At 42.1% G+C, this 16618-nt stretch overlaps 1 protein-coding gene across 1 annotated transcript in view; it reads left to right on the plus strand.

Moving 5' to 3' along the window:
- Positions 1–13078, plus strand: part of TLCD2 (TLC domain containing 2) — a 29854-nt gene extending 16776 nt beyond the window's left edge. The window contains exon 4 of the mRNA XM_069945498.1: positions 11912–13078. Coding sequence (XP_069801599.1) covers positions 11912–12289 — 378 coding nt within the window. The 3' untranslated portion in view covers positions 12290–13078. The remainder of the gene's footprint in view (positions 1–11911) is intronic.
- The last annotated feature ends 3540 nt before the right edge of the window (positions 13079–16618 follow it).

Consider the following 16618-nt stretch of genomic DNA (forward strand, 5'->3'; position numbering starts at 1 on the left):
GTCAGCGTGCATCAATGCCTGCTCCCTACTCGAAAGTGGCAGTCTTTCCTGACCTATGTGTAAACAACCTCCAACTCCAGACTACACGGATTATGGGGCGCAGGTCCAACTTGAGATCGAGGCACAGTGAGTAATAAAAATATATATTTTATTGTGGAGACTCAACGCGTTTCGGAACCGCACCGGTTCCTTTCTCAAGAGTCATGACTCTTGAGAAAGGAACCGGTGCGGTTCCGAAACGCGTTGAGTCTCCACAATAAAATATATATTTTTATTACTCACTGTGCCTCGATCTCAAGTTGGACCTGCGCCCCATAATCCGTGTAGTCTGGAGTTGGAGGTTGTTTGCATCATTGTTTCCTGTTGGATATCGGGAGTGGCTGCGGTCCTTGATATATACGCTGCAGAGTGTTGTGCCTCCCTTTGCACAACCACATCAGGTGAGGGTTGCCGTGCACCCCTATCCCTTTTTCACCTTGCCCTTCTGATCCTCGCCATGGAGCGCTGTCGCCCTTTGTTTTTTCTGACCTATGTGTGTCTACCTTGCGCCTCCGAAGGACATTTGCCCCGGTGACAGCAGTACTACAGGCTCATGGAATCCCGTATTGTTGGAGAGGCTCTTCTGGACTTGTTGCTACTAAAGATTCTGACCGAGTCATGATCCGAGACCCTGAGGAAGGGCTACAGCATCTACAGTCTTGGAACCTCTCCCTCCTTCCGATGAATAACTCTCAACAACGACAATCACAGTCTCCTTCACCTCCTGTATGCCCTGCACCTGTTTGTACAACACTCCACTGTGGTTTACTATGTTGTGACAAATACCAATGTGTTATATGACGAACCTTGCTGGTCACGTATTTCCTCTTCTCTTCAGCTGAATTGAACCGGACTATGTGCCCCCCACCCAGACCGCGACCATGGGTCAATCCCTGTTGACTTATGTTCGTCCGCGGTCCTTGCGTTTTTATCACCGTGTCTTGTCTGTAAGTCCCTGGTACCCTCCGTTAGTCTTATGTCTCCCCCCCCACCCCCCCCATGTTGTCTTGTTAGCAACATTTTTGTGTGCTATACCTATTAGGGGTGGTTCCCGCTACAAGTAGACCCTCCTACATTTGCTTCTTCGTCATCTCATATTCAATAGACAGTGTCGTACACTGCTGTTCATGAGAGATCGTTGTGCTACCCCAGCCGCATTTGTTTTGTGTGCTTAATAGCATTTACTTGTATATCTTAATGCTACTGTTTTCATCGGATGCCACTTACGACCTAGTAGTCACGTGCTTGTGTACAGATGTTTTATTTTACAAATTCACTGTTGTCTATTTTGCTACTTTTATTTTGCACTGTTTTACCACTGGTATGCTATTCCCTATATTTATGCATCTCCCCTCCTCCCTGTTCTCCCCCTCCGTGTACGTTCCCATTGGCTCCTTCCCCTCCCCCCTCACCCACTCCCTTCCCCCACCTCCTCTTTCCCTCCCTCTCTCCCCTCATTTCCCTCCTTAAACCACCACCTTCCTTCCCCTCTTCTACCCTGTCCCTTCCCCCCCATGGTTACTTAGCCGTTAAATGTGTTGCCACTTGCTGTTATGAAAAATTGAAAATCCTAATAAAACCTTTGAAACATTGAGGTTTCAGCCTGACCTCTATAGACAATCAAAGTAAGAATGCTTTGCAAGTTTATTTTATCAACAAAATGCAAAATGAATGAAAGAGAAATATAAATCAAATCAATATTTGGTATGATTGCCCTTTTTCCTTGAGAACAGCTTCAGTTCCTCTACATACACTCTCAGGCTATGTGCACACTTTGTAAGAGACCGCCCCTTCCATGACCAGGCCGGGTCACGGAACGGACGGTCTCTGAAAAGATCATCCCAGCCGGTACTGCAGTACCGGCCAGATGATCTTTGGTGCCGAGTTCTGATGCTGGCACATCCGTGCGCCCCCACATCTGAACTCTCCACTGCACACAATAGAGCAGGCGGCCGGAGCCGCTCGCTCCACAGTGTGCGCTAAAAGGGTTTTCTGCGGTCGGTATTCAATAAATAGCGGCCACAGAACACTGACATGTCAGTTGTTTGCGGCGCAGCTAGGGATCCCGGCCGGAGCGTATGCTATGTGTATACGCTGCGGCCGGGATCCTATACGCAGCAAGGTAACCTATATTTTCATAATAATTACGACCGTTGTACAACGGCCGTGGTTTTACGGACATATACCTTGTGTGAACATAGTCTCACACAGTCTATGAAGGAGTTCTGCAGGGAGTTTGTTCTAAATATCTGTGGATCTTGCTACTCAGATGCTTCTGTCTCTTTTTGCAATTCCAGACAGACTAGATAGTATCATCACTTCCAGGACTCCTTGCTACTCCTAAGGTCTCCATATACCTTAGACTTTTGTTGGCCAATCCCTCCGCTTGCTACAGATTTGGCCTTCAATATCAGGTGTATGGGGATCTCCTAACCGTCCAACGTCTGTAGCAATAGGGGTTGGATGGAAAATCACACCTTACCCATTTGTTTCGGAAGAGATAAGCGGTACTGCTCTTGGTACAGTTCACCCCTCCCCATAGAGAACACAGGAACGTTCAGCCGTGCCAAATGTTCCAGTGTATGGAGATTACAATTATTGGGGATGTATGAGCTTTAGTTGTTAATGCCATTGGCTGGATGTTTGGGATCTTTGTCCTGCTGTTCCAGAAACATTGCTTGATTTTAAAGGGTATATCCAGGGTTAGAAAAAAATGGCCGCTTTCTTCCAGAAACAGAATGACTCTTGTCTCCAGTTTGGGTGGAGTTTTGCAATGAGGCTTTATTCACTTCAATAGATCAGAGTTGAAAACCCCACCCAAACTGGAGACAAGAATGGGTTATGTTTCTGGAAGAAATCGTCCGTGTTTTTCTAAGCTTGGATAGCCTCTAATTTTCACCCAGTGTTTAATGTGTATCGGCACCTTATTGTACATAAAATGTTCTCATTAGTAACAATGACTGTTGATTTGTTACATTCTAAAAACATTGTTGCCACCGCAGGGATCTTAGTCCAAGGTATTCCTCTGATATTACAGCCGCTGAAAGGCAGGTGAGGAACAACTCTAGGCTAGCTCCAGTATCTATACATGTATATTTAGCGCTACATTCTCATGTTTATGTGAATCATGCCTTGTTACATACTTGAAATAGTATATATGGGGAGGGCACCACTAAATACCAGATATCAGGGTGCTGCTGTGCATGAAAAACAATGCAAAATAGAAAAGGGGAAAGAAAAGACAAGCACAAAATTGCAGCACACCCAGTTAATAGAATAACAATCTTTATTAAAACACAGAAAAAAATGTTAAAAACAATTAAAACAGAAACCACCACATAGCAACACTAAAAAAAGGTGTGCCACTCTCGCTGTCCAAAAAGGTGATAGGTAATCACCAATTCCCTAGTGAGGGAAAACTATATATCATATATACATGCAGGTATGGGTCAACAAGTGAGAATACAACACTCCATGTAAGAGATATAGGTGACCCACCCCCTGTATATATAGATGCTACAACATAATGATGAGCTACAAATACAACCTGTAATGCACAGATACCTGTAGGACAGAGAGACTGAAGCCCTCTCTGTCCTACAGGTATCCGTTGACCCATACCTGCATGTATATATGATATATAGTTTTCCCTCACTAGGGAATTGGTGATTTACCTATCACCTTTTTGGACAACGAGAGTGACGCACCTTATTTTAGTGTTGCTATGTGGTGGTTACTGTTTTAATTGTTTTTAACATTTTTTTTCTGTGTTTCAATAAAGATTGTTATTCTATTAACTGGGTGTGCTGCAATTTTGTGCTTGTCTTTTCTTTCCCCTTTTCTATTTTGCATTGTTACATACTTGAGGCACCAGCTGATTTCCTTCACTTCTTGTGTGTTTTTTTTTTTTGTTTTTTTTTTGCTTAAAGATTATATAGATGTTGCTTGCCGGAAGAGGATATCCTGTACTTGGCTGTAAGCAGGGTCCACGCTACGTTTTCTTGCCTCCACTTAACATATACGACAGGAAAAGCTCCTGACGTCCACAAGAAACGAAGGTTGTGATCAATGCCTAACATGAAGCAGATTATTGGTTGAATGAGTGTTTCTACATGTCCTGTACTGCTGTGTATGGCTAGTATCTTCTGTCTATAGTACAGTGTGATACTACATGTCCTTTACTGCTATGTGTGTCTAGTATCTCCTGTACAGTACAGTGTGATACTACATGTCCTGTGCTGCTGTGTGTGTGTCTAGTATCTCCTCTCAGCAGTACAAGACATGTAGTATCACACTGTACTGTAGAGGAGATACTAGACACACACACGGCAGTACAGGACATGTAGTATCACACTGCACTGTACAGGAGATACTAGACACACACAACAGTACAGGACATGTAGTATCACACTGCACTGTACAGGAGATACTAGACACACATAGCAGTACAGGACATGTAGTATCACACTGTACTGTAGAGAGGAGATACTAGACACACACAGCAGTACAGGACATGTAGTATCACACTGTACTGTAATGTGTGTCTAGTATCTCCTCTCTACAGTACAGTGTGATACTACATGTCCTGTACTGCTATGTGTGTCTAGTATCTCCTGTACAGTGCAGTGTGATACTACATGTCCTGTACTGTTGTGTGTGTCTAGTATCTCCTGTACAGTGCAGTGTGATACTACATGTCCTGTACTGCCGTGTGTGTGTCTAGTATCTCCTGTACAGTGCAGTGTGATACTACATGTCCTGTACTGCCGTGTGTGTGTCTAGTATCTCCTCTACAGTACAGTGTGATACTACATGTCCTGTACTGCTGTGTGTGTCTAGTATCTCCTGTACAGTACAGTGTGATACTACATGTCCTGTACTGCTGTGTGTCTAGTATCTCCTCTCTACAGTACAGTATGATACTACATGTCCTGTACTGCTGTGTGTGTCTAGTATCTCCTCTCTACAGTACAGTGTGATACTACATGTCCTGTACTGCTGTGTGTGTCTAGTATCTCCTTTCTATAGTACAGTGTGATACTACATGTCCTGTACTGCTGTGTGTGTCTAGTATCTCCTCTCTACAGTACAGTATGATACTACATGTCCTGTACTGCTGTGTGTGTCTAGTATCTCCTTTCTATAGTACAGTGTGATACTACATGTCCTGTACTGCTGTGTGTGTCTAGTATCTCCTTTCTATAGTACAGTGTGATACTACATGTCCTTTACTGCTCTTTACCTGTGCCAGGTTGAGCTGGTTCTTTGGGCAGGTGAGAGTGGCTTCATTTTATACTTATGGGATCCTGCGTAATCTGTACAGGACCCTAAAAGGCTCCGATCCTCTGCATAGAAAGTAATATAAGTCTCCAGTTGCTCTTTCTGACTGCTGTATTAAAGGACTTGCTCTATCCATATTAGTTATCTGCTTAATTTTCTTTAAATGTTCATTTCTTTCTAGTTTTGGGAGAACTTTTTGGGGGCATCAGAACCAATTACCAGTTTTCCATAGAGTTAAGGTCTCAAGATACAATATTTTCAATATACAGTGTTCGTCCTGGAACCAGTTCATATTGTAACTTATGGCACCACTGTATTTTTGGAGTGAAGCCAGCTTTTAATCATTAGTGAAACGTGAGCTTTATAGCCCAGGATCAGGTGGATGTGGCAGTGATCCTTTACATAAGTTTACTGTCAGGACCTATTACCAAACACCCTAGCCTTGTTGTGTAAATCTCCTTTTTCATGTGCTGAATTCCGGGAGTTGTGACCTTCAAGAACTTACCCCACCCACCCTGTTATCTCTGAGAGCGGGTTATGAAAGATGTAGATTGCAGTCTCCATAAAGGTCTCATAATAAGTTGACAGCTCAGTACATAGACTCTGCATAGCTTGTGGTGTCCTCTTGCATGCGGACTATCACTGTACCCAGTAGTCAGATTTTTAAATAATAAAGAGATTGTGAGGAATAAACTGATGTCTAATTATCAGAGTCATTAAAGGGAACCAATCAGCAGAAATATTGCTAGTAACCTATCAGTCATTGCTAATACAGCTAAGCACACACTGCCCAAACCGTATAGCTATTGTCTGAGTGCCTGTCTGCTATGCCCCGTAATCCTATTTGTACTTTTAACTCTATCACTGTTTGCTAGTTTTGGCTCAGCTAGGCATTGGGGCAGTCCTTGTGGCTGAACCAGCCACAGTCCTGGAGCAGTACATTGCTTGCCCTCCATTGTGTGACGCAAGCAATGTGTTGTGCAGTGAATCCCGCCGAGAGAACTTCATGCCACCAAGCTTTTTGCGTTGATTTTCTTGTCAAATGAGGTTTGGAGCCCTGCAGTTATTAATTCAGTGTTGGTCGGTGACTTTTACATACTATGCCGCTCTGCAAACCTGCTCACTAAGGGTATGTCCACATTTAGGAATCGGTAAGGAATTTTTAAGCGGAATCCGCAATTAACTTCCCGCGGATTCAGCTTGAAATAAAGTCCGTAAAATATGAACAGAACCGTGTCCCATTGTGTTCAATAAGATTTCCGCTCTGTTGTTCACACGGCAGAATTTTCCGCTGCAAATCCGCTTTCTGCCCAGAGAATTAATTTTTGTGGGCGGATTCCACTAGAGAAATCCTATAGAAGCCAATGGGGCTTGAATTTCCCTCAAATTCCTAACCAATTCTGCACCTATTCTGCCAGAGCAGAATAGGTGAGGAATTTCAAGCAGAAAACTTTCCTTTTCAATTCCTTAGTGTGAACATACCCTAACATGCCTTATTACACAAAGCAATTATCGGCCGTTACAGGCGATAATCGCTTTTTGTAATAGAGGGCAATGATCAGCTGACATGCACAATGTCAGGTGATTATTGTCTTTAAACAGGCTAAAACGGTAACTATCAGCCTAGCAACATTCTGCCGTCGCTCCGTGTAATAGGTGAGATTTTGCTTCTTACACAAGTCTGGTAAAACAAAATAATGCAGATGTAATGTGGGCCCTGTCCCCCACATACCTTATAGCTAAGTAGTGGAGATAAATAAAATAATCATGGCTGACAGACTACACATAGGAATCGTAAACCTTCCTTTTTATTTAAAACCTATTTTCTAATAATAAACTTGTAGGAAATGTATTTATATAATATTTGTTATTGCCTGTAATTGGCATAATACACCATCTGCCATCTGTGTAATACAACCCACCCAGCACTTCTTCCTATCCTGATTCCGTATCTGAGGTGGCTTCTGTCCATATGATTTCAGTTTTAGGATGGCATGTCTACTAAGTATCTGTGTTGTTCCCTCACTACTGATCTACTTGGCTGAGTACCATGTCATTTGTCTGGGTGAATGCATCAATTTCAGATGCTTCCATTTCATAATCCCAGCATTGCAACATATTCTAGGATAAAGACTTGTATCTACAGTACTAAGTATACGCTATTTCCTCTCCTGCACTTAGCTCCCATTATTTTATACTTCTATAAAATGCAGACTGATCATCACAGAAAGTAATAGCATATCCTGGTAGTTGGACCCCCACCAATCTTGAGGTTAGAGGAGCAGTACGGCAGCACTCCAAGCTTAAAGTGAATGTACCACTTTTTTTTTTACTGTAGTAGATCAGCGCTGGCTGTGGGGATTTCCGTATTCCTTGCATTCCTCCTTGTTCACATGCTTCAGTGTTGCCCATGGGCACTACATAACCTTTGATTAGTTCTCCTTAAAGGAGTACTTTGGAGACAAAAAAAATAAATTAACTGTTGTCAGAAATGTTATATACATTTGTAATTTACTTCTATTTACAAAAAAATCCTCCAGTCTTCCAATACTTATCAGTTGCTGTATTCTCTGCAGAAAATGGTGCTCTCTGCTGCCACCAGTGTGTGTGTCAGGAAGGGTCCAGAGCAGTAGCAAACCCCCATAGCAAACCTCTTCTGCTCTGGACAGTTGCTTTCACCAACAGAGGTGGCAGAAGAGAGTGCTGTGCCAAACAGGAAAGAATATACCACTTTCTGCAGGACATACAGCAGCTGATAAGTACTGGAAGACTTGACATTTTTAAATAGAAGTAAATTACAAATGTATATATTTTTCTGAGATCCGTTTATTTCAAAGAGAGAAAATTCCAGAGTTTCTCCTTTTAAGCCATTTTCACAAATTTGGAAGCATGCTTGGGGTCATTGTCCATTCGAAGGACCCATTTGTGCCTTGGGCATGTTGATATAGAACACATTTTATTGTGGATACTCTTCTACCTGTTTCCAGTCACATCTTCACAAAGTCATCCGCTGTTGCCTTTAGCTTGATTTGTACTTTTCACACCAGAGTGTGTTCATCTCCTTCCTGAAGGGTATGATGACTGCATAGTCCCCTGGTGTATAAACCAGGGCTGTGGAGTTGGAAAGCTGCAGCTCCAACTCCGACTCCTGAATGTTATCAGGACCAACTCTAACTCCTGCTCCATAAATGGCCAGTGAGATGCCGGGGTGGTTTTTATCACACTGACTCAGCAGCCTCTGTGTAATGTCCTACATGATTCTGGGGCGGTTTCTGAGAGAATAAGAAAGATATAAAGCAGATTCTCCTGTGTATGTGCAGTGGATGCAGCCAGTCTCCAGCCTCCATGTCCTGAACTACTCACAACTAGACTAGATGGAGCTGGTGGTCTTTTCCTGCTGACAATCTTCTATGTTTCTAACTAAATATTTACCATACACAAAGAAACACTGCTAACAATGGCAGATCCCTGTGATATAGCGGGGTCACACAGTGATTTAGAGGGGTCACGTCATAGCACACACACACACACACACACACACACACACAGCCTGCTGCAGCCATAACACACACACACAGCCTGCTGCAGCCATAGCATACACACACACACAGCCTGCTGCAGCCATAGCACACTGAAGAAAAACAAAATCTTCTCCAGAGAGAAAACACCAAACTGAGGACAGAGGTTACTGCTGCACTACTTATGTCTTCTCCTCCTCCTCCTCCTCCTCCTCTTCTATATTACACAGGATATCTTCATATTACACTGCTGCTCATATACAATCATGCAGGAAGAGAACAGCACAGATCTCCCCCCACACAATGGGTTCTTTCAGCTCAGAAACAAACTGCCAAATAGTGACTGACAACTTTTCCCACACCACCTTATCTAATCGCGTCAGTGTCCAAAAAATTCTTTAAAAACTTACAAAAAAAACGTATAAAATTCATATCAAAACTCAATTCTAAATTTTTTTAAATATATTTTTTTTAAAGCTGGAGTCGGTATATTTATTTCAGCTACAGCCAAAACTAGCTCCGACTCAGACTCTGGCTCCACAGCCCTGGTATAAACCTGCTTACTGTTGTATGAACAGATTGGCGTGGGGCCTTCAGAGGATGTACCAGAAATAGCTGCATTGCTTGCCATAACTGGGGCTGCACCTGGACTTCACACTGTTTAACCCCTTCCCAACTGCCCCATATTAATAAATGGGCTAGGCGGGGGAAGGGGATGATCTCCTTTCCTACACAGCAATGTCTGCTGCTATCTGCAACAGATAGGGATCTATTACACAGGCCGATTATCGTGCGAAAAATCGTTATATTGAATTTAAACGATAATCGTTCAGTGTAATTCCAGGCAATGAAAAATGAAACGAAAAATCGTTTGTGTGTCATTGATCGTTCATTTAGATCTGACCCTAAAATCATCGTTAATCGTTTGCTGTAGTTCCACATTTGTTCACTAATCGTTCAGTGTAATTCCAAATCATTCCTCCTTTTGCTGGGATCAGATGGAATAAACTATCGCAGTAACAATCGCAGCTAACGGCCATCATTCTGTGTAATATGGTGAACGATTTCAGGTTAACGATAAACAATCTCGTTTGGGATCGTTAATTGCTAATCGCTAAAAAATACTTTTTCTAATAGAACCCTAAGGGTCCATTTACACAGAAAGATTATCTGACAGATTATCTGCTAGGGATTTGAAGCCAAAGCCAGGAATGGATTTGATAAGAGAAGAAATTTCAGGCTTTCCTTTATGACCTTATCTCTGTTTATAGTCTGTTCCTGGCTTTGGCTTCAAATCTTTGGCAGATAATGTCAGATAATCTTTCTGTGTAAATGGACCCTTAGGTCCATGAGTAATCAGCGACTGGAGAGACAAAATCCCTGGGGAAAGGACTGTAAAAAATTGGAGCCACATGCACATAAAGTACAGGTCCAATATTACAGATTTGTACAGTTCTGATCCCCCTCTTGGAATACTGTCTGCCTCTTTAATATTTGGCATGTATCCCTTCCAGCTCAATGTGCTGCTTGTCTCTTCTGTAAACTGTGCAAATACCAGTAAGATAAAGTATTCAAAGGAATGCAGGACTGACCCCCTCGTGTGGACATATTAGGTAATGACACTGACTGGTATGAAGGTAAATGCTCCATCTATGAATGTTTAAAGGAATATTCTCATCTCAACTAACATAGTTATAGTTATACTTGTAGGACTTGTCAAGTTATATATTTTTGCAAATACATTAGTTAAGCAAGCTTGCCTCCTTCTGATAGGCTGCTATTTCTCTTCCATTGTTGACGGCTCATTGTTGAAGTTACACATCACCACTATGCTCTATAAACAGTATATAACACACATAGTATACATATTTTATGTAAACAATGGTGCAAAAGAATGGTACATGTGCCCCTAAATCTCTACACATCTACATTACACCAGCCAGACCACAGAGTGGTGGTCTGTAACCTAGACGAAGAGCTGTCAACAAGAGCAAAAAGAGCAGCATATCAGGAGAAGGTGACAAGTTTGCTTAATGAAGTCCTACAGGTATATTAGTTAAGATGAGAATACCCCTTTAATATTGTCTTTTGTCCCCCATAATATTCTTTTAAAAGAAAATGCCAGAATTGCACAGATTAAATGCCTAAAAAATACAGGGTTGCTGATAGTCTGCACATAACATTGAACATGATGGGTTTCTGTTTAGTAGTCTGAGTGCATAATGATCAGGTGTTCGGAGTACAGACATTCCTTCTAGGGATGAACAAATTTACAGTACTAGTGAAGTGATTCACTAGCCTCCGCAGTCAGCTTGTTAGCCTGCTGCCTTTGAATTCCGTGTGAATCCGCTCCGCTTTGAATGCCTGGAAAAGCTGAATCCAGTCCTGGGAAACTTCTCCCAATTTTTATGGACTGGTTCCAGCTCTTCCAGGCACTCGAACAGGAGCCGCAGGGAGTTCAAAGGCAGCAGGCTAACAGGCCAATGGCTGAACCTAGTTGCACTAGTAATTTGCTCATGCCTAATACCTTCTTATTTCAGAGTGGTTAACCTGGTGCTAGTGGTGTTTGACAGCGGCTCACTCCCCTCTCCTCATTCATGACAAGCACAACATGCACTCTTGGCCAAGGAGTGGGAGAGATATAAATATGTGATTAGCTTTTTCAAAGGACAAGTACAGGCAGGGACATTTTTTTTCAAAAGTTCTAGGTAGATTGAAAAAAAATAACATGTACTTACCTTCCCAGCTCCAGCGCTGGTGGCCACGTACTGCCGCTCCAGTCCCCAGTCGATTCTTGGCTTGAGGGGGGAGCTGGGATGTGTCTGGACTTCACATCCCAGCTCCCCTCTCAAAGCAGGAAGCAGCCGGGGAGCGGAGTGCTGGAGCTGGGGAGTTGTATGTAGGCAGTGACTATTGTATGTAGGCAGTGATAACCGCCACTGAACAGAACACTTGATGTTTGGCTAAGTAGTTATAATATTTAATTATAATGTTTTTCTCTCAAGTTATAATTTTTTGTATTTTCTGACTGTTTAAAGGCATCAGTCTTATGAGATGTTTCCTCTGTCTTTCAGGTTATCACTTGTTTTGGTATATCGGTGCTCCTCCAGCGATATATAGGATTTGCAGTGGTGGCCCTGCTAGTGGAAATTAACTCCATCTTTCTGCATCTGAGACAAATCCTACTCATGGCCAACCTAGCTAAAACCACAGTGTATCGGCTGAACAGCTTACTGAACCTGGGCACATATGTCATCTTCCGAATCAGCACTTTGGCTTGGATGACCAGATGGTTGGTTATAAACAGAGACAACATCCCCCTGCCCACTTACACCATTGGCAGTGTTGGGATGGCTATAATGACCGCCATGAATATTGTGCTTTTCTATCGCCTCCTAAGGAGCGATTTCCTTAAGTCAGCTCGTGACAAGCCAAGTGAAAAGGAAAAATGACAACTCCATTCTCAAGATTCAGGGAGGCCTTTGCTCTGTGAGACCGAAGCTGCTCGTGACATCATCCACTAATACTCAGTACTGGAGAATAACCTTTTCTGAATCTGACAGATGACATGACTGCACTGCTGCTCTACTGAGGAGACCAAAAGATTTATAGGTGCTTTGTACATTTACTGGTCTAAACAGAAGTTAATTCTTGAATCCCTTAGGCCGAAGTCACCTATGGAGTTCATCTGTCCTGGTTCCATGCCGCTTATAACTCATGCACTTAGGTATCCGCTATCTAGCTACAGAGACCAGAAAGCCTTATTTTTGCAGGATCCTCATAAAAAATTAATGCAATGGCTGGGAAACGTGACTTATCAAAAAACATTTTGTATACATATTTAAGTAGTAGGGAATTCAGATTTCAGACGGTGATGATATTTCCTTAATGGAAACATTATGTGTACCATAGACAGCTAGCTATATGCTGAACACAGCAGCATTAGGAATCCTAGATATAAGCTAACAGCAGGTAGCTGCTATTCAGAGGAAAAACAAAACTGACCAGGTAGCTTAAAGGGGTTGTCTGGCAACCTTTTTATTTTTAATAGTGACTTGGTAGGGCTGGAAAAGTAGAAAAAAAGCAGTACTCACCTGTCCTGGTTGCCCCCTACCCCAGTTGACGTTTAGACGGAACCTGGTTAACACTGCTCACCATTTCCAGGTGATATCTTGACACGAGGAGGTATCAGAACAGTAGCAGTGAGGGATCAGAGCAGGTAAGTACTGCTTCTCTCCCCCCCCCCCCCCCCCCCCCCATACACACACACACACACACACTTTTGAAGCCAAGCCTGGCCACTAATTAGAATTTTAAAATGCTGAAAAAAAAAGAGTTTTCCCTTCTTGTAAAGTGACGGCATGTGCCTGGAATATGCCATTATCTTATGATGACTGGTGGAGTCTCACCTGGCATAGTGTACAACTCTTTAATGTTTTTCAGTGTTACCCTAGGCAAGTGAATGGAGCCTGTTGCAGAAGGCCATACAGCACTACACCCCCTTCATTCTTACAGTATGGTAGGATCCACAGAGGTCAAGACCTCCACCAGTCATTAAAATAATGGTTTATTTTTAGAAATATGCTATTATTTTAGAGATGGGAACCCCCCTGTAAGAATGAGTGATATCTCTGTATAGTATATACACCAGAGGCCAACGTGTCTCAGTAGTTAAAATGTCCTTGTCATTTGTAAAATCTCTGTAACATGTCACAGACACCTTTTAAAAGTTTTGAACAATTAGGTCTGGGTGTTCAGACCCTCACCGATCTTTAGAATGGGATGAGAGAAGCCCTGGCTAGCTGCCGCCTCTATCCCACTGTACAAGAAGGGCTCCATAGACTTACTTAAGAGTTAGTCTCCTGCATCGAGACAGGAAGTGAAGCGCTTAGCAGCGTGCTTCTCCTGGTTTGTTTTACAGATTGGTGGGGGTCTAATGACTGAGACATTTTAACATATTAAAGTGGTTGTAGACATTGGAAAAATGGGTCTATTTTATATTTCCAAAAATGACACCATTCTTATCCATGAGTTTTGTTTGTAACTTCACCTTGACCCCATCCTCTTAGCTGCCATGCCAGATACAGTTCCTGGACGAATGTGGAGCTGTTTCTGGACAGTGCGCTTAACATAACTTTGAATGCTTAACGGTAAGATCCAAAAGTATACAAGAATGCTTACATCTTGCTTAATTACAACGAATGTGTGTCCCTTACTGCTGAAAGCCAACATCTAGCCTATATTACTGGTATATGTTTATACACTTATGTACTGTATATCATCAGCAGGTCTGTGCAGCCACAGCCTACAACCATCAATGAATCTATTGCAGCCTTTATATCATGGCAGGTTCTCATCCTCTTCTCAGCTATACCGTTTTTACTACATGTTACACAGAATCTACCTCTGAATGGTGCTGTGGACTTCAGCCTCTCTCTACCAGAAAGAGGAATCCAAGTCTTATTTACTGTCTGTTGCAATAGAATTATAAGATAACAGTATTTGCCGGTGTACATGCCAAAGTTATGTTCTTCCTGTCACATGGCTACCTCACAGGTTCTTGCCTTGGCATCTTCAGTGCTCTTAGCTTGCTCTGAATGATTTTCCAGTGAAATAAAAATAAGGCAGCCGACGATTGCTGGCTTCACATAGTAGATGCTTTCACATTGGCAAGGGAGTATAAGAAGCTAAACATTTAACCTTCCCTAAGCTAACAATTAGGTTACAACAAGGGGTTACCCAAAGATTATAAGTGTCTTTTTGCTGGGATCCCCACTAATTATAAGAAAAGGGGTCCCTTGTCCCCTAAGTAAAAGGAGCAGCAACACACATGTGATTACCACTCAGTTACATTCTGTGAGACCACTGTATATAGCGAGTACACTGTAGGACCCATATCCCGTATCCTGCGGATAGGCTATTGTGTTATTTGCATGTTTGCATATACTGCTAGATAGAGAGCTCTTTAGATTGCATTGCCAAGACAGATTCAAATAGTTAAAGTTTCACTGTCGTTATAACTTTCAAAATCTAAATCAACAGTAGCTGTGATATAAAGCAAGTTTGCAATATACATTTATTATTTTTGTCATTGTAATCATGCTGTACTTACCAGAAATCCAGGTCCAGTCTCCTGAAGGCAGATTTTCTGCTGGTTGAAAAAACAGGCTAAACATTGTAATTCCAACCAGTCACGGCTCAGCATGTCCGTCACATGACTGCCATCTCCGTGAGTGCTCAGATGGCCTGGGAAACACAGGACTTCCTGTTTTCTGACTCTTTGAGAAAAAAAGATTTAGAAAACAGGAAGTGCTGTGTTTTTCCATGGTAAATAAAAAAAAAAAAATGAATGTTGGGGCAAACTCGCTTTATATCACATCTACTGTTCATTTAGATTTTGAACGTTATAACGACAGGTACACTTTAAGGCTCTATCCAACTTCTGCAGCCACCGCTAATCAAATGCTGCACATTCAGACGGAAAAGGTATAATTGAGGTGCACTCCTCTCTATTGGTGACTCTTTGCTCCAGTTTAGCTATAATGTCCTATTACTCTAACTGACCTTATAGTACATGGATTGTCATTAAGAAAAATAAATTAGAAGACTCCTAAGAAATGCTCCCTTTACACTTAGAAAAAACTTGAAGCTGGTATTATAAAATGTGATATTTTGGCCGTTGCTGGAGGTGACTGTAGCAGTCTGATCATCTTAGCATTTAGGTGCAGACTGCAGTAAAATCTGCCCTTCCAGACCGGCATCGATCTCTGCAGTTCACCACCTGTAGATATTCTTGCCGGGCCCAGTCATAGCTTGGCTTCCTCCTGCTTACTACTTAGTAGTAACTTAAAGCGGTCTGCACTATTTTGTTTTTATAGCTGCCATCAATATTTTATAGTGCACTTTGATGAGCAAGTAAATTATTTATACAAAAAGTATCAACCTTTTCACAATTTAGCGTTCTTAACGTCATAATATGTTCCTTTTTTACATTATGGAAGCCTCCAGATCAGGTATAATTGGTGGGGGCAGGGTACGTCTTAAGTGGCATTAGGCAGCTTTCATTCTGACGTAATATGGAGCCATTTTAGTGTTCGTATTACCGCCACAAGTCCCGGCCAGCCCGACCAAGCTTCTGATGACCTGAACTGACAACTGTGGGGCCAAGATTTGCAGCCATAATACAGTAAAAATGTAAATGTAAAAATACAATTTGTAATCTGTCTTTGTGTCACCGGTCTTGCATGGTGGCCTATATCAATGCACTTTCCTGACATCAGTAGACATGTCATATCCTCCAAATCTAGAACCACAATTTGTGGCAGCCATCTACTTCAGAGGGGGGTTTAATCAGCTGACCACCTCTGTTACCCCAAAATGCCTTAATAGGTTGTTGTCTGATAAAGAACAAAATGAAAAATCCCTTCAAAATAGTTCTGTATGTAGGCTAGTAAAACTTGCTATTGTTATTGGTGTCTGTATGGTTCTGTGGTTGTTGTGGGGGACCCTTCCTGCAGGAACAGAAGTATTGTGGGTATATTTAAAATTACTTTGATATTACATATAAAGGCTGTGGTCACACAACAAATTTTTTTTTATTTTTTTTATTTCTTGTCATTGGTCAGCTGTCATTTCGGTACCAAAAACCCTCAGTTTTATGCCAATAGAGGTTGTAATTTGCATAAAATAGAAGAGTTTTGATGCCAAAGAGATGGCTGTCCAAAATAACAGACATGGAACGACCAAAAAGACGTTGTGTGAACAAAGGCCAAACCTCTGCC

Source organism: Dendropsophus ebraccatus, chromosome 11, assembly GCF_027789765.1.
Source record: "Dendropsophus ebraccatus isolate aDenEbr1 chromosome 11, aDenEbr1.pat, whole genome shotgun sequence".
In the NCBI taxonomy this organism is placed as follows: Eukaryota; Metazoa; Chordata; class Amphibia; order Anura; family Hylidae; genus Dendropsophus; species Dendropsophus ebraccatus.